Genomic DNA, 18084 nt, shown 5'->3' on the forward strand with positions numbered 1-18084 from the left:
CTACTAGCACTGGTTTCATTACATTTGTCGGTATTTAGAATGACGATTTCTTACTATCGGGTTGAACAGGAGTTGGGCCATCATTGTGCATATTTAGAGTGATGAATATGAAAAAGATTGATGACTTTAACTAAAAACGAACCTGTATCAAATCACAAACCTGACAGAATGAATATTAGGATTTTGAATATCTAATAAATAATTGCCAGTAAGTTGTATTGCAATTGTTTACAATATTTACAGTTTCAATAAAACTGTCATTAACAAAAGCAAACACATTGTATTTAAGAATTTGTTGCAAAACCGCTGAGAGCAAATAGAGAGCTTTGGAGAAAAAGCGGGACGAACTTTGTTCTGTTTGTTTTTGCGTGGACCCTGAGGTCCACGCAGAAAATATATAAGCGAGGTTAAACCGGATGCTATGGGGAAAATTCAACCTGCGCATGAGCTAGCCTGGTTCCTGTGCGTAATGGGTAGCTCAGGGAACCAGGCTAGCACACGTTTATCTGAATCGGGATCGGGATTCCTTGCCATATGCATATATAAGTTCAAAGGCGCTGTAATTGTAAAGTTGTCGGTAAATACAGAAACAAAGTATTCCTTTTAAAGAAATGATTGGCATGTGATATGAACTATCAGTATTATGGAATAAGTTAATGTTATGCCGAAACTACAACATGCATCAAATGGCATAATTTGCAAAGTTTTCTTGTTTTCCGAATACACAAGTAACTTAACTTTACTTTTATAGTAGGCGAGGCTAGAGAACTTCCCGATTAAATTTTTTAAAGCATATTAGTGTGATTGAATAATTATGTCACTGTATAAAAGTTTAAATCTCAAGAAAAATGCATCAAAATTTGAATTTTTCAATTTACACAAAGCTGTCACTGCATAGTTAACAGAGTAGTGCGAATTGTACTGTATGCGCAAATAGTAGAATTCACTGAATGTCTGATACTATACATGTATGCAATCTTCATTCATAGATAGATCATAATTATTTTAGAAGTATGAACCCTTTTAATTCTGAGATAAAAAGTCAGGGCTATACATACATGTATACGTAATACAACGTACAAATTTAGTCAGGTTAAAAGCAGAGGGCTATAGAGTCAGTGGAATCTCTGATAATCTTTAAAAAAGCTTTCACGTTTTCGTTGGAAACACATGCAAATGGTCCACGTATTGTAGTCCTTTTTTAAAGGACAGCAACTTGTGGTTTGTCATATGTGAGGCTAGAGCAAAAGCTACTCGCACATAAACGATCGCTTCATTGGTTGAACCATTGCAATGGTCCTCCAGAAACAGTCGACTCAGATTCTAACGTGTCATACAATGCTTGATCATATAATGATATCTCCCTTGATGAGCATGGAAAGAGTGGAATTCGATAGAGTTCTTTGCTGTATTTCTTTTTTTTTTATTGATTATCTAATTTGCTAATATTTCTGACGATGAGTATGAAATGAAAGAACTTTTAATACAGATCTTTCTGGGTGTGTTGTAATTGATTTACTTCAACCCAAGTTTGCTTTCAGCTTGCAAAAAATTTCAGCAGTGCCAATAAATTTTATATTTGTCATTCTCCTTCCTTTGTCTTCAGTACAAATCAATTTTTATTTCTTTTTAGCTCAAGTTAATCCAATAATTTCGGTTATGGTAATTGATCTTTATTCCAGTAAACAGTATACTTCTATTTACTTACTTGCGTAATTTCCACTTCACCACTTCCGCATGAACCTTATACACGGAAGTCTGTTCTGATTTTGTTTGTTTCATTGTAATACTGAATTCAAAGCAGCCATGTTTTGCGTTGCGCGCGTTTGATATAGCACTGAATTTACCACACCCATAGTCTTCTCGATCAACAATTACACCCGGAAGTTCCCCAAAATGGCTTTAGTTGTGGTTGCCATCGATGAGAGTAAATTTGCTCAGTACGCATTTAAATGTAAGTATAGATTTGGATATTTAAAACAACTGTTTGAAATGTGTAAGTTTGTGAAGTTATATCAGTCATGATATCAAATCATGTTTATATTTTAGGGCTTCAAAACGAAGTTGCTTTTAATTCTAGATCTCAAAGCTTGCACTACATATTTGTAATCGCTATACGGTTTCTCACACCAATTGAAACATTGCTGTTACTTGTTGCATATCGGGTAACTTCATCACCTATTATAACTGACATTTAATGTCATTATATGAGAATGTTTCTAAATGTGATTGTTTACCGCAATCCATATCATACATTGTGTATTGATTAGATACGAACCGGAGGCGTGAATCATTGCAAACGTTTTTTTATTCTATATGCAGATAACACTGCACTTTGAGCTGCCCCCGAGATAATGCACAATCTGTTGAATTATAAATTTACTGTTTAAAAAATAAAACACAAACGTAGCTTATACGAGTATTATGGTATTCTGAATCAAGTTTACAGTCTCCGTTATAAGTACATGTACCACTTGAATTGAATGAAACTACACTTGAGTCTGTATGCATAATTTGTCCGAATCATTTTTGAATAAAAATTGAGAATTAGATGTAGAGAACGTTAATTCACCATTTGTTTTATAATTATCTTGTTTTATACAACTCTGTTCAATTGACCCTCATGTATACAGTTGTATAGCATTAAACTATTGAACGCTTACACATACAATAGACAAAATAACACATTCTAGGAACAAGGAAGGATGACTGTATATTTATGGGTACCCCACCTGACGGATGAATCGCTTTATTACAAATATTTCCCATTGATAAAGAATCTACTAAAACTAGGAAATATTGCATTAATTTTATTTCTATATCAAAGTATTTAAAAGAGAATTTCCCCAAAAAGAATGGTTATACATCAATTTGGTTTCCCAAGGAAATAAAATGATGTGTTTTAAAAATAGGAAGTTTGAAAATATCATTGGCATTAGCATAAATTTTAAAAAGGATATAATTCTTGACAATAAGGAATACTTCAAATTGCAAATAATGATAGCAATATACAACTTGCAATTCTAAGTGATGAAGATTTATTTCAGTGCGTATACTGTGGTTTCATCAATATTCGTGGGTATCAATTTTCGTGGTGTAGAAATATACACTTCAATGAACATTAATTTCATGGATAAACTTAACAACGAGATTCCACAAAATTTGTTATAATCAACGTTGATGTTGAAAAAACCACAGTATATACGTATCTTAAAGTATGTCCCAAGTTATTGCTTCCATCAATTTTTGATAATTTTTAATAAAAATACACATACCTGTGAAAGAAATACAATTGAAATCAATGAAAGGGAATATATCCAAGATATCTTCGGATACCTTGCGCAATTTTTCAACGTTATCATCCGGGCTTCATGGCTGATGCAATGCAAAATCTCCGTAGACTTTCAATTTTGGAACGTGTATTGACAACTGAAGCGGTAGAGGGGGCGTTTCAAAACAGATAATCTAGACTTTTTTCATATTAGTGGATGAACGTAGTTTGAACACAAAGGTTTTACTATTATTGGAATATCAAGCAAAAAGTGGTGGAAGCAATTAAAAACTCGGGACAGAGTATAGTCTACATGTATATAACGGTAATGAACATTCATCTTTCGTATTTTGATCACCATTTGGAACAGTAATTTAAATATAAATTTATGGTATTGTACATAACTATAGTTAACTACATGTACCCATGTTGGTTCAAGTATTTACATGTACTGTGTTTGTGTATACCTACTTGAGTGTGTGCTGTGTTGTAGTTTATTGAGTGTGTGCTGTGTTGTAGTTTATTGAGTGTGTGCTGTGTTGTAGTTTACGCCGAGCACCTCCACAAGCCGTCCTACCGAGTAGTACTGTACCACGCACTGGAGAATCTGTTTGCCAAAGACATCAGTATGTTCTGACTTTTTAAAACTAAATGACGTTTTACTTTAAATTCATCCATGTTTGTATGTTTATAATCCTCTGTTGGGTTCTGCAATATATTTTTATAAGAAATTGCTGTTAGTTTTAATCATTTTTTCAACGTCAAAAACATATTAAACAAAAATATTCTCGTTGATATATTAATTATACAACCTAACATAAACAGTAGGCTATAGTAACTGGTTTGTTCTTATACGCCTTAGTCAAAAAAGTAGGGATACTGCAAACCAGCATTACGTACAAGCAGACAATTTACTTGTCTCTTGATTTTCTACACAATATGTTGTAGGTGCGGCCCGACTAGCAGAATATAACAGTAAATGTGAAAAGAAAACTGCTGCCTTAACAGAGCTGTACACAAAGCTTGCTGAGGATAGGCAGGTAAGTGTAATGGGCTACCTCTGGTGATCTGTTCATGTTTGCTTTAAGCTTTATATTGGATATATTTAGTATATTTAGATTCTTAATGTATCTGTAATGTAAATTACAGTAAGTATAATCAATTAAAATGAATAACCCTTACAAAAAAAGAAATGATGATGAATTTTTTATACACACAATTGAATAACAAGGGATCGGTTCCTTTTTTCTGCAGATAGAGGTGGAGATTCGCGTGGAGAAGGTGGGAGTGAGACCGGAGCACGCCATCTCCGACTTCATCACCCAGGAGAAGCCAAAGTTCGTGGTGACGGGGACCCGGGGGGTGGGCGTGGTCCGCCGAACGATACTAGGCAGCACCAGCGACTTCATCCTCCACCACGCCAACTGTCCCGTTGTCATCTGTACGATGGAGGATCCCTAAGGCACTGCATGGTACCACACGGCGCTACAGAATGACATCTTTACTAAAATAATCCATGTTGCAAATGTACAGTCATGTACTGTGTGAAATAACGTAATTGTGTACTAGACATTCTGTGTGTGCCTGTAATTAGGTAGATTTGAATGTGGTATTCCATTGTAACATATAAATTCATTGCATCATATACAATATAGGTGTGCATGTATATAGTTACGGAGTATATTTCAATTTAATTGAAGTTTTTGAATGATATTTTGACCTACATGTAATGTGTATATGTACTATAAGTACAGAGCCATTTTAAAGACTTCGTCTGGTAAATAAAAAGGATATATGTGGCACACTTTTTTTAGTTTTTCTCATTGGTAAGATATATCATGGGAAATTTATCCGGTTTACTTTAAATATAGTCTAGTCCAATGTAACAAAAGATAAATCAAATCTGCAGTTCATATCAAGGAGTACATCTGAAACAATGGTGAATTAAAACACACCGTCTTCAATGTTATACAATATTCTAGATTTCTAGCTTAGATTTTATAAAGAAGTGTAGGTTATTGCAATAAAATTAATGTTTAACGGTTTGTTATTGTCATTTTTTTCATGTAATATATTCAGATTCTAAATGTGCCATGAATTAAATTCATCAATGAAATCATCATAAAGATAGGTTCACATTATAGAGATCACATACTGTGTTACATGTACCACACACCAATTGTATGGTAGGGCCACACAGGGACTAGTGCCAAAATTACATCATTGTTTAAATATACAAAACTTGGCTCTGTAAAAAAAGTGGATTGGTCTGACAAGTATACTTTGGAATCTATTTGTTTTCCCTAGCTCAAACCAGCATCTTTACTACAGGGAAGATGAGAGAAAAGAAATACATGTACATGAATATAATTGATTTTCTCACTTCTCCTGCATTTACTTGAAATGAGATGAGAACAATCATATTTATTCATTTTAATATTGATAACAACATATAAATAAAGAGATTCAAAAGCATGTACTGAAGATAAACAAAATGCCTATCTATGTTAAGAATGATTTCATTTCAAATTCAATCTCAAATGTCATTGCACTTTCACATGATACAAAAGCAAACAGACAATATGTAAATTGATACAACGCTATCAATAGATACATCTGGTACATGTACTTTTATGTTTAAAGCTGCTTGGTCCGATTTTTTTGTTATTACAGTATCAAAATGTTTTCCATACAAACCATTTATCTTAGAAAGTTATGGACTTTCTCCTATTTACACCAGCAGAATCAGTCTCCTTTCAAAGTTAGAAACATTCAAAGTAAATGAAAATAATTTCTTTTTGGGCAAACGAAAAAACAAACCAAAGTGCATCACGGGAATAATTAGAAAAGGAAACCATTTGGTTTCGTCCCCCGAATGTTTGGGGTTATTCAACCTGCGTGCTATGCATCGATTTTAAAGAAAGCAAACTTCAAAAATATTAGCGAACAAAACTTACACATGTTTATTTGTAATTTGTCTAATCATTTCAACCTTTATTTAATGCGATGTTAAAGTCCTAATACAACCATACCCGTGTCGTCGTCAGGGGTGAACTTTAACATGAGGCAAAATAACGCAGTACCCTTTTACGTCGTTTGTTTTGTTAGCAAATTTTGTACGTATTTTTCTTCATTGAAATTTGGTTTAATTGACTGGGAAAAATAACTGCAATGTCTATTATTATACATATACTTATAACAACCATCGTTTAAAAGCGTGCAAAAAAATAGATATAAAATCGGACCAAGCAGCTTTAAAATTAAAAATGTTTTCACAAAAGTTTAAACATACACATCAACAATGTTCACAGCCTCTCCTTCGAAAAATATCAACAGTCCCTACATTTCTTCTTTGTATAGTGACTTTTTCATGCATGGAGAGCATTAGTCTGATGTGTAGAATGGCTTTAAACAGTTCTTGTCGGTCTGACTTCCTGAGATAATTTAATGGCCGACTGTAGTGTAGTAGTGGTTTCTCCTCGTGTTTCACCGGTCCCTCTCCAGTGGAGTTCTGAATTCTCTCCAAACTAAGTCTGGATATTTGTAGATGGGTGACAGTTACCTACAGAGATGAAATTGTTAATTACAAATGAAATACAACATAGCTGCAAGTTTTATTAAAGATATGAATACTTAAACATGTTTAAGGTTTAAAGTCTGTGGAACAGTTAACACTGAACAAATGTTTTAAGGCATATTTACAGGGCTTTATTATTTTTATTTATGAAAATTCTGACTATTGCTACCCATTGGCACAAAACTGGATTTTTACTTATTTCAATTGCGATGATGTTACTGAAAGTCGATAAAATATAAACTTAAACACATAAACGGGATTAAAACATACGTTTTATTGGATAAAAATCATTTACCATCACAAATCATGAGATATTGGATATATCACTTACATGAGTATTTTCCACAATAAACCCTAGAATATCTCTGCCAGCTCTACCACAAATATCCATATGTGATATAGAACGTTCACTGAAGGCTAAAAGATCCCCAGTGTGTTGAGTAAAACAGTCAGAAATACACTTGTCCCTCCCTGGTGATTCATCTTGACGAGATTTCTTACTGTCTGGAATACCATCCAAATCGGAACATTTTCTGCTCTTGTCAACCTGAAACGTAAATTTTAATGAAGGGTTCAACTCTTTTAACTTTGAGAAAATTGCATACATACATGCAGTATTCAAGGAAGATTTTCTTTTGAAGCATACAGAAATAATAACATGGTGAACATTATTAGTAACATATATCTTTACAGTTGCTGCAAGACAAACATGTAGTACCTTGACAATACATGAAATATTTCCTTCTATGCCATAACATATTACATCTGGGGCTGAGGAAATATCCCTTCCCTTAAATCTTGTTTTCTTTGCAGCTATATCTGGTTGACGTCTGAAAACAAAATGCAAATTGGAAAATTATTTGTAAGGCTTACACATGTTACTATAATACTCTCTCTACCATCTTCCCTTTTCTGATCACACAGCACAGCGTATTTAACAATGAATAAAACAATGTCACTTATAAATAAGAATGTTCAACAGAACCTGTAATCATTAGTTGTTTATAGGCAAATTTGAAACGAACCTGTTGAGAGCAACAAAAAAATGCTTAAAACAGTACATGTAGAGAGTAGAATTATAATAGGCATGGCAAGAGTACCATTATCACCTGAGGCTTATTAACAGAGCAGGGCTGAGTGGTACTTGGCAAAATTCCCTATCCCTACAATGCAAACACATGCGAGCACACACGAGCACCCTCTCTAATGAACAGGCCTCTCTATTCCATGATCCAATCTTCATACCTGGATACAATGCCAAATATACTCAGAAGGCCCTGGAACAAGGTTTGGAAACACGAGGGAGAAATCTGATCGCTTGGTGTTCTGTCCCATAGAAGGAGTTCTAGCTGCTGTTGAAACTCTTCAAATCGACAGGAACATCTATGTTTTAAAGAATAAATTATTTCAAAAAATTTCTGTAATATCATGAACGTTACTGTCTTAAACTTAGAGAATATTTTTCCCAATGAAACCAGTAGAGTTCTGTTCAATAATTCATATCACATCTAAATTTGTACCAGATTAACTTGTGTAAATATATTCTCTTTCAATTTTCTAATGTTACCGATACATAATTTCATATGTACATGAAAATGGATCTATATTCTAAATATTAAATAAATATTTGAAAAATTAATGTGGCCCAATTGGTAAACAGACACTTGACTCAGTATTCTCTGAAGTGGGGGAGAGGGACACTTACAAACCTAAGCCCTCTGGAATGCTCTTTGTTGGTATAAATAAATTGGATATATCGTGATTTCTCGTAAACTGCGTCTGTAATTCTTCAAAAGAAGAAAAGTCTGTACTTATGGAATTGCAGATATTTATGATTTTCTCCACGGCATTAAGTTCTTCTGAAACAACGTCTTTCCGTAACAGTTTATACAGTCCCCATTCATAAACAACGTCCATAGCACAGTATCTATATAATGGCTTTATACCAAGTTTTTCTATGTGACAGCGCTTCCAATCAGTAGTGTTGCTTGGAAAAGAATCGTTTGCGACAGAAGAAGTCTGGTTTTCAGTGACATCGTCTTGTAGGAGATGAGAATCACAAGTACTGTCAGCGTGCGACCGCTTTTTGGCGTCCATGTTGAAAAAAAATGTAAACAACAGCAGTTATTGCACACGGTATCAAGTCAAATCGTTCCCCGGCCCTCTCGGCCACGACTGCAAATGACAAACAGAGCGTTTTTGTTTCACCGCAAACCATTACTGGGAACCAATAACAGCTTTTTTCAGGAGATTCGGAAATTACAGATAGAAACTTGCATTGTGAGTAATATACTGTGTCTGCAAACCTTTTTTTTCATTTTGAGAGAGAGAGAGAGAGAGAGAGAGAGAAAGAGAAAGAGAGAGAGAGAGAGAGAGAGAGAGAGAGAGAGAGAGAGAGAGAGAGAGAGAGAGAGAGAGAGAGAGAGAGAGAGAGAGAGAAGTGGCGTTGTTACACCCATGAAAGAGTTGGATTAATTTTTATATTTCGAAAACCATTGTATTTTGAACTGAACTGTGATCGAAAAGGAAAATATATATCCCGCATTGAAAAGAATGTTCGAATGTGGGGGGGGGGGGGGGAGGGGGGGTGAAGACATCCAATCCAGGGGAGGGACAAACCCTTCCATTATCTTCGCCTTTTAAAGGGCATGGTCACGATTTTGGTCAAATTCTGTTTTTCTGTTTTTATTATTTACAATGCTTTAGGAATGCATTTCTAATGATCAAATGAAATTGAGAGTAAGTCGTAGAGCTATAAGCAAGATACACTACTCACAATTCTTTGTCATGTAAAAAAGGCTCGTGCCCTTTTTTTTTTTTTTTACATCGATCGATTCAATATACCAGTAAAAAATTACAAGCTTCTTTGTATTTATTTCTTGTTCATTTTAAGCATAAATAAACAGTTCTTAACGTTTAACACATCCATTTAAGGTTAAAAACTGGAATTTTCACTTTAACATTCAAAATGTAAACAAAGTCTTTGTTTACATAGCAAAGAATTGTAAGCTCTGTAACTTGTATATAACTCAAAGAATGGCACTCAAATTTTGGTTGCCTATTAAGAATGTATTTCTCAAGAATTGTAAACACTAAAATCGGAAAAATAATTTTTGACTAAAATCGTGACCATGCCCCTTTAAGTCTAATGGAAAAATCTATTGCAGAGAAAGGGTTGTAGAAAGGTTACAGTTTTGGCATAAAATCTAGTATTTCTGTATATGAGTATACCTAAATCGATGCTTATAGTTACAGTCTTCGACAATCATGTGTATTTCATTAAATCATCACTCAAGTTTCTTTGTATACTTTTGGGAGACATGCATGTTGGGAAGGGGTAATCAGAACTTTCAGTTAATCAAATTTTAATGCACAACAGCTGTATGATAAGAAAAGTAACTCTAGCATTGCCAACCATCACACTTCATTATTTTAAAAAAAGGAAATGAATGAAAAGTTTAACAACTTTTCAAAGAAGTTTAATATACTCAATTAAAAAAATTAACTATAGATTCATTTAATTTATATCTCAGGTTATGTAATAACATGAAAGTACATAAAATTATATATAGTTTTTTTTTTCGCGATGAAATTGTCCACTAAGTTACATGTAACAATTCTATATGTCTACAAGGTGGATATAGCAGTTAACAAGACTGAACATTGTCAGGATTCCTCTCACTGTCTTCACTTTGTCCGAGTTCTTGGTCATCAGGTGAAGGTGAAGTGGAATTCTTTTTTCCACTGTAACAAATTTGAAGTTGTTATGATTTTCATTTTGAAATATATAAAAAAAAAATGAATTTTCACATTGAATATTCAGTACGTGAATTATATGAAATGAACATTGAAATTCAATTATTTTTTTACATTTTTTTTCTCCACAAGGTAAAACCTAAACCTCCTAATGCAGAAGCAGCGACGGGTACTGCCACCAAGGGGACGACCACACTAGCATTCACTGCAAAAGTAGCATATTAATTAACATTTCCTTTGAGTTTTCATTCCTAAGAGCTTTTCACAATATTCTCTTTGTTTTACGTACGTTTTTTGTGTAAAAATATGAATAAAACTATTTTGTCTGATGAAATTTTTTTTTTTTTTTTTTATTTATGTTTTTTATTCATGACTTTCACAGCTTTCTTACATAATACATTTCTTTTGGAATCTCAACATTTTTTTACATACAATATACATGCAAGAATAGATATATAATAGTTCACAATGGTGTGAAAGTTTGTTTTTTATGTTTTTAGTGGGGGTGAGAAAGGACAGAAAACATTGAGTGAAATAATATTCATATAAACACAAACAAAAGAAACAAAAGAAGAAAAGCAAATAAAAAATATAACATGCACACCAACTTATAAATTGACAGCTCTAAATTTAAGGATTTTCCAATATGTGATTATAATATACACAAACACCAGCATGAACATAATATTTAGCATGTACATGTACATATATTTATTTATGAGAGAAAAGAAGGCGGAGAGAAAAAAGCTGACGGGGCAATGGTTGCTTTGCAGCATAGCTGTCTATCAGGGTTTGCTTATCAAAAAGATTTATTTAGATATTTTAAAAAAGCATCATACATTCTTTTAACAAATAGTTGGGGATATAGTAAAGACTTGCTAAATTTTTTCAATAATATTCTCCAAGTGTCTCTCAAATTTTTCAAATTCACAGTTCTTTAAAAGTAAATATTTTTCCACAAGAAGCCTGTTTTCAATTTTCCTTTTGAGTTCCAACACATTTAAAGTTGGGTAAGTTTTAAGTCTACAAGTGAAAATATACTGTTTTACAATATAACTTAAAAGGTTTTGTATTCTATACATATGGTAGTTTTTATATTTACCAAAAAGTATACTTTGCTTATCAAACATTAGGGACACCCTGTAGTTTCTTAAAAATAACTCTTCAATGTCACTCCATAGTTCTTTTACAAATGGGCATTCCACAAAAAGATGGCCGATTGTTTCAGAATCTTGTTTACAAAAAGAACATTTAGGGGATTCAATAAGTTTAAGCTTATGCAAGTAATAATTTGTTGGTAATATCCTGTGTAAAATTTGGAATTGTAACCAATGGAATTTAGATTCTTGGGTTGTCTTAAAAGGAAGTTCAAATATTTTATACCAATCATTCTCATTAAATATTGTGTCATTCTCTTCCCATTTTAGTATTGCTTTATTTTGGACCCTCTTTTCCCTTATCAATATATTATACATATCTTTACATCCTTTTCTATTTTTGTAGAATATGGATAATGTGTTTGGGATATATGGTCCAACTGTTGGTTTAATTTCTTTTATATTGCATTCACCTATTCGTTTTAATATACTCTTTTTTAGACCATTATATTCAACAAAGTTAGTCTTAATACCAAGTTCAATTAAAGATTCAAAACTTCTAAAGTCACCATCTATATCAAAAAGGTCAATGATGCAAACAAAACCAGCATTAAAAAAACTTCTTAAAAATATACTTTCCTTGTTTATCTTTACCCTTGGGTTATACCATATGTGTTCAAAAAGTGAATTGGTGTTTTGGGAGATTGTCTCACTTATTTTTATGTAACTTAGGAACACCTCTGACCAAAATTTGTTACCTATACTTTTACTGTGTTTAAGTACATAATCCGAGCCCTTTATCCATAAGTTATTTATTTTTATTTTCATTTGAGCTTCTAATAAATTAACCCACTTGGATTTTGATGTGAGGAGTCTACGAATCCAACTTGATTTCAAAGCAAGTGTAAAATCAGAGTAATCAATCATTTTCAATCCCCCCAGTCTATAATCTTGGATGACAATATTTTTTTTTTATTTTGTGGACTTTGCCACCCCATAGGAAATAATATAGTTCTTTATCAATTTCCTTTAACATTTCATTGTTGGGATTTGGTAAGGTAAGAATAAGGTGGTTAAATTTTGGAATAATTAAATTTTTCAAAACCAAATCGTCCAAAAGGTGTTAGTTTTCTGCGTTTCCATTGTTTCAAAGTACTTTGAATTTTTTGAAATATTGGGTTGTAATTTAAATCAATCATTTCAGTAAGATTTATGGAGAATTTAATTCCTAACAAGTCAAAAGTGTTATTTCCCCATTCTAACTTCCATCTTGAATGATGAAAAACCTCTTTAGAAAATTTTTTGCTCCCAATCCAAACAAGTTTTGTTTTAGAAAAATTTATTTTTAGTCCTGATAAGTCAGCAAAAAAATCTAGTTCTCTTAGAATTCCATCTAATGATTCTGGGGATCCATCTGAAAACAGAGTAGTATCATCTGCATACTGTGACAGTTTATATTCTTCTCCTTCTATAATTATACCTTTAATATCTTTGTTATTTCTTATAAGAATCCCTAAAACTTCTGCACATAAAAGAAAAAGATATGGTGAAATTGGGTCACCCTGTCTACAGCCCCTTTGAGGGTAAAAATAATCTGACGCTATCCCATTTTGAATAACACATGACTTGATTCCACTATAGAAAGTTTTTACCCAATCTTTAATTGAATCACCAAAATTAAATAGATCAAGGGTCTGGTAAATAAATCTCCAAGATATGGAATCAAATGCTTTTTCAAAGTCTATCAACATTAATAATCCTGGTATTTGGTTTTGTTCAGTATAGTTCATTAAATCATACACTAGTCTAATATTTTCTCCTATGAATCTCCCCTTTAAAAATCCTGTTTGGTCACTACTGATTAGTTTGTCCAAGACTTTTTTTAATCGTTCAGCTATACATCCAGAGGCTAATTTATAGACAACATTTAATAGACTTATTGGGCGCCAATTTTTTAAATATTGCTTAGGTTTTCCTTCTTTGGGAATACAGGTAATAATTCCTAATTTATTAGTTTCTGAAAAGTTTAACAATTCATATGAGTTATTTATTGCCCGTGTTATAAAGTACCCCAGGTCTTTCCAAAAAAATTTAAAAAACTCGCTAGAGAAACCATCCGGTCCAGGACTTTTATCATTCTTCATTTTTTTAAGAAAGTTTAATACTTCTGTTTTAATTAATGGGCCTTCAATGCATTGCAATTCCTTAGTATCTAATTTTGGAAAGTCAAACTGATTTATTTTTTCTTTAACAAAATTTTCTCCAGCTTCCTGTGTTTTTTTACTATACAGCTTCTCATAGAAGTTTTTTGTTTCATTTAAAATTTCATCTTGATCATATATTATTGTTTCGTCTTCTTGCACTAGTTTTGGTATTTGCTTATTGATAAAGTTTTTAGATTCTAAAGAAGTAAAGTACTTAGAAGGCTTTTCACCTTCCTCTATCCATTTGCTTCTTGACCGTAAACACTGTCCTTTAAGCCTTTCTTTTCTAATATTCTCAAGTTCATTTTGTTTACTGGTAATATCAGGCAAGGATTGTTCTCCTAAGTTTTGTTCCAGAATTAGTATTTCTTTTTCTAATTGTGATTCTCGCTTACTTGCATTTTTCTTCTTAAAAGTAGAGTATGAGATTGTTTTTCCTCTTATTTCCATTAACAAGATGTCTAGAAATATTTGGTCATTTATTGTAAAAGATATTATGTCATTGTCTATCTCTGGGATTAATTCTCTATTATAGACTAAACAGGCATATTGTAGCTTAACCTCGCAAATCTTTTCCTTAATTAGTTTAACATAATCCTTGTCTGTTAGTAGTGAATTATTAAATTTCCAAAAACCTTTACCCCTCTTAAATTCATTTGTTTTAAAAATTAATACTACTGGTGAATGGTCTGATCGATAACTATTTTCAAACTTTATTTGTGGAGCCAGAGATAAAAAAGATTGTGAGATCAAAAAAAAATCAAGTCTTCCCTGTTTAATTGGGTTTCTCTTTCTCCAGGTGTATCTTCTTAATGTGGGAGTATTTTCTCTAAAAATATCAATTAAGTCAAGAGTCTCCATGAGTTTATGAACTTCTACTTGTGCCTTAGGATTATTTATTCTTTTATAGTTCATTGTATCTAGGTCTTGATTCAATACTAAGTTAAAATCCCCACCTATTATAACATATTGGCCCGAGTAAATTTCTTCTATCTTTCCTAACAATTGGGAATAAAATTCTGGGGTATCAGAATTTGGGCCATATAAGTTGACTAGTAAAAATTGTAGGTTGTCGATTGTAGCCTCTAAAATAAGATAATTTCCATTTTCATCTCTGTAATTTTTATGTACTTTAACTTCACAATTATCATTAAAGAGAATTGCAATTCCCCTTGAATTTGACTTATATGAACTAAAAAAGACCTCATGACCCCACATTGTTTCTATATAATTTTCTTCTTCAGTTGTAAAATGTGTATCTTGAATAAAATAAACATTATATTTTTTCAGTTTTAAATTCATTAAAACATCTTGACACTTTCTTTTATCCCCTAGTCCTTGACAATTTACAGAGATGATTTTCAGTTGGTTGGTCATATAATCATCTGTTAATTTAACCATTGTCAAACACAAAATACATAACAAATATCATGCCCCGATAGAGAGAAGAGAGGGATATTATGTTCCCTATTGAAAATAAAAGGCTGTGCATATTAGAAAAGGTACATATTGCGCAGACTGGCTGATGAAAATTTGTTTTCAAAAAAAGATATAAAATAAACAAGTGAAAATCTGTCAATGTGACAGCAAACCGGATTTTCTTTTATCTGAACTGTATCCATAATCTATGCCAACCCTGAATTGATGAACACTACCTACCGTATCCAGTGAAATGGAGTACCCTAGCTATATGCAATGTTTTGCCAAACAATGACTTAGTTCAAAAGCTGGCATTTTTTTCCATTGATTTTTAGAAATCAAAATCCTAGCAATATGCACATTTCTGATATATGTACAATTCATCTGCAAAAGAACAACTTCCTATCTTAAAAACTGTAGGAGGAGTTTACTTATATCCGTACAATAAGGGTACCCTATATGCAATATTTTGCCAAAAATGACTAAGTTCAAAAGCTGGTATTTTTTTCATGAATTTTTAGAAATCAAAATCCTAGCAATATGCACACCTCTGATATATGTATAATTGATCTGCAAAAGAGCAACTTCCTATCTTGAAAACTGTAGGAGGAGTACAATGAGCTAGGGTACCCTTTTGGCAACCGCCCGCCCGCCATTTTCACCATTTTAACGGAAGACCCGGTTAATAATAGTTTATGTTATATATTTTTAGCCCATATAATGCTCTGTATCTTGCTTGTAATGGTTAAAATGAGATGCAATTGATAAAATTATACGTGGTATTTGCGCGAATCGCGTACCGTATATTTGACCTGTGTTTATTCTATTTATAGAGTTTCTGTTCAGCACAAATTCCCTTTTTTTTTTTTTTTTTTTTTTAGAGATTATGTTTCTTTAAACTTATTAAAAATATCTTTTGAACATTTATCTAGTTGTTTTCTATTCTATTACGATAATCAGAAAAGTGAGACTAATTTGTGAAATTATTTATCTACTTATTATAAACGCGTTCCAAAATAAAAACAGAAAATCTTTTTGTCTGTTTTGAACGTTTTACCTCATAAAAGCACAAATATAAGCAAATCAAGACAGTTTAAGCTTTATTTTCCGCATAACACATCATAACACGTAACAAGAAATCAAGAAACTCTTCAGAATAGAAATTTACCCCCAAAAACTAACCAAGCTTCTCTGTATATATAATATGAAATTAAGAATTTTTAAGGGGGATATTAGGAGAATAAACAGTCAAAGACAAATGCAAAAACAGTTACTGGTGAAAGTGAAGCTTTGACATATCCTAAAAATTATACAGAATATATTTAAATTCTATTTACAATAAATTGTTATTTTCAAGAAAAAAATCTAATCGTTTTTTACGAAGTAAATTTACCCCCAAATACAATGCAGTTTATGCAAGCGATTAATCTGAGTAAAGTTCGACAATGGATTATATGTTACACTGTTCGGGCAAATTTACCCCCAAGATGAAACATCGTCTTTACAAATTTTCAACCTTAAAATCTATACAGGTATGCATATCTGTTGCAATTCTTTGGGGGTAAATTTCTCCCAGAACAAGACGCATCTTTACAAAGTCAAAGCCTTAAAAAATGTCTGTGTTAAAATTCTTTGAAGTAAATTTCCTCCAACACAAGACCGCATCTTTACAAAGTCAGAGCCTTAAAAAAGTTTCTGTGTTACAGTTCTTTAGAGTAAATTTCCTCCAACACAAGACGCATCTTTACAAAGTTAAAGCCTTACAATTCTTTGGAGTAAATTTCCTCCAACACAAGACCGCATCTTTACAAAGTCAGAGCCTTAAAAAAATGTCCGTGTTATAATTCTTTGGAGTAAATTTCCTCCAACACAAGACGCATCTTTACAAAGTCAAAGCCTTAAAAAAGTTTCTGTATTACAATTCTTTGGAGTAAATTTCCTCCAACACAAGACGACATCTTTAGAAAGTCGAAGCGATAAAAACAAACAGAGAATGATTGTTTTGTAATTGCTTTGGGGGTAAATTTCCCCCAATATAAGACGACATCTTTACAAATTTTAGGACAATAATAAACAAAAAAATGTGTGTGTTGCAATTCTTCGGGGGTAAATTTCCCCCAACACAAGACGACATCTTTACAAAGTCGAAGCATTAAAAATAAACAAAAAATGACTTTGCTGCAATTCTTTCATGCAGTCTCATGACAATGCGGACAGTCAACTTATTTACACTGGTCGTCTTATCAAAGACTGTTTTGGAATGCTTTAACTATACTTTGAATAAGTGTAGTATTTATTTATTTTCTTTAAAAAGCTACATATTCTGTTTAACGATAATTTGGAGGGATGATCGCATTATTAATCAAAATTTAGCTAGGAAGCCTTTATGTAATTTCTGGCATTTCGGGTACATTGGTTCCTGTGAGGATTTAAAGACCTACACGCCAAGCTTTCACAATCGTACTTTTTTGCGACACTCGGGAAAATATATAGCGTATAGAATAAGATCTCTCGAGAGTAACGTTAGATGCCTATATAAACTTATATTGTCTTCCTATTCAAATTCCTCGAAAAATATCCACCCTGACGCGCTGATATGTTTTCACGAAAGTTGTTGCCAATAAATCCTTCCAACACATCCAGTCAGTATCTCATGAATATTCCGCGTCTGATATACATGTAGGTGTTCAACATATAGTCTTTATAACTGGTCCTGATACACAAAGGCTGGGTCTCATTTTATCCGAAGTAACATGTGTT

The 18084-nt window shown here is 32.5% G+C and overlaps 3 protein-coding genes and 1 long non-coding RNA gene across 4 annotated transcripts in view; 2 read left to right on the plus strand and 2 right to left on the minus strand.

The window, feature by feature from the left end:
* Positions 1-1753: 1753 nt before the first annotated feature.
* On the plus strand, positions 1754-5311 carry LOC105328856 (universal stress protein MSMEG_3950/MSMEI_3859). Its single transcript, XM_020067460.3, has 4 exons — positions 1754-1954; positions 3817-3897; positions 4220-4311; positions 4526-5311. Exons 1-4 carry the CDS (start codon positions 1897-1899, stop codon positions 4730-4732), a joined length of 438 nt encoding a protein of 145 aa, XP_019923019.3. The 5' UTR covers positions 1754-1896; the 3' UTR covers positions 4733-5311.
* Positions 5312-5630: 319 nt separating this feature from the next.
* Positions 5631-8988, minus strand: LOC105328854 (uncharacterized). The gene is made up of 5 exons (XM_011429888.4): positions 8554-8988; positions 8094-8231; positions 7567-7678; positions 7180-7395; positions 5631-6833 (listed from the first exon to the last, which is right to left on the minus strand). Exons 1-5 carry the CDS (start codon positions 8943-8945, stop codon positions 6567-6569), a joined length of 1125 nt encoding a protein of 374 aa, XP_011428190.3. The 5' UTR covers positions 8946-8988; the 3' UTR covers positions 5631-6566.
* A 37-nt stretch (positions 8989-9025) lies between these two features.
* Positions 9026-10945, plus strand: LOC136274392 (uncharacterized). The gene is made up of 2 exons (XR_010712707.1): positions 9026-9128; positions 10737-10945. It is a non-coding gene; the product is annotated as an uncharacterized lncRNA (long non-coding RNA).
* Positions 10383-18084, minus strand: part of LOC105328853 (fibropellin-1) — a 35399-nt gene continuing 27697 nt past the window's right edge. The window contains exons 15-16 of the mRNA XM_066081035.1: positions 10719-10809; positions 10383-10592 (exon numbers count right to left, since the gene is read on the minus strand). Coding sequence (XP_065937107.1) covers positions 10496-10592; positions 10719-10809 — 188 coding nt within the window. The 3' untranslated portion in view covers positions 10383-10495. The remainder of the gene's footprint in view (positions 10593-10718; positions 10810-18084) is intronic.

The sequence above is a fragment of the Magallana gigas genome, chromosome 4 (genome assembly GCF_963853765.1).
Source record: "Magallana gigas chromosome 4, xbMagGiga1.1, whole genome shotgun sequence".
Classification (NCBI taxonomy): Eukaryota; Metazoa; Mollusca; class Bivalvia; order Ostreida; family Ostreidae; genus Magallana; species Magallana gigas.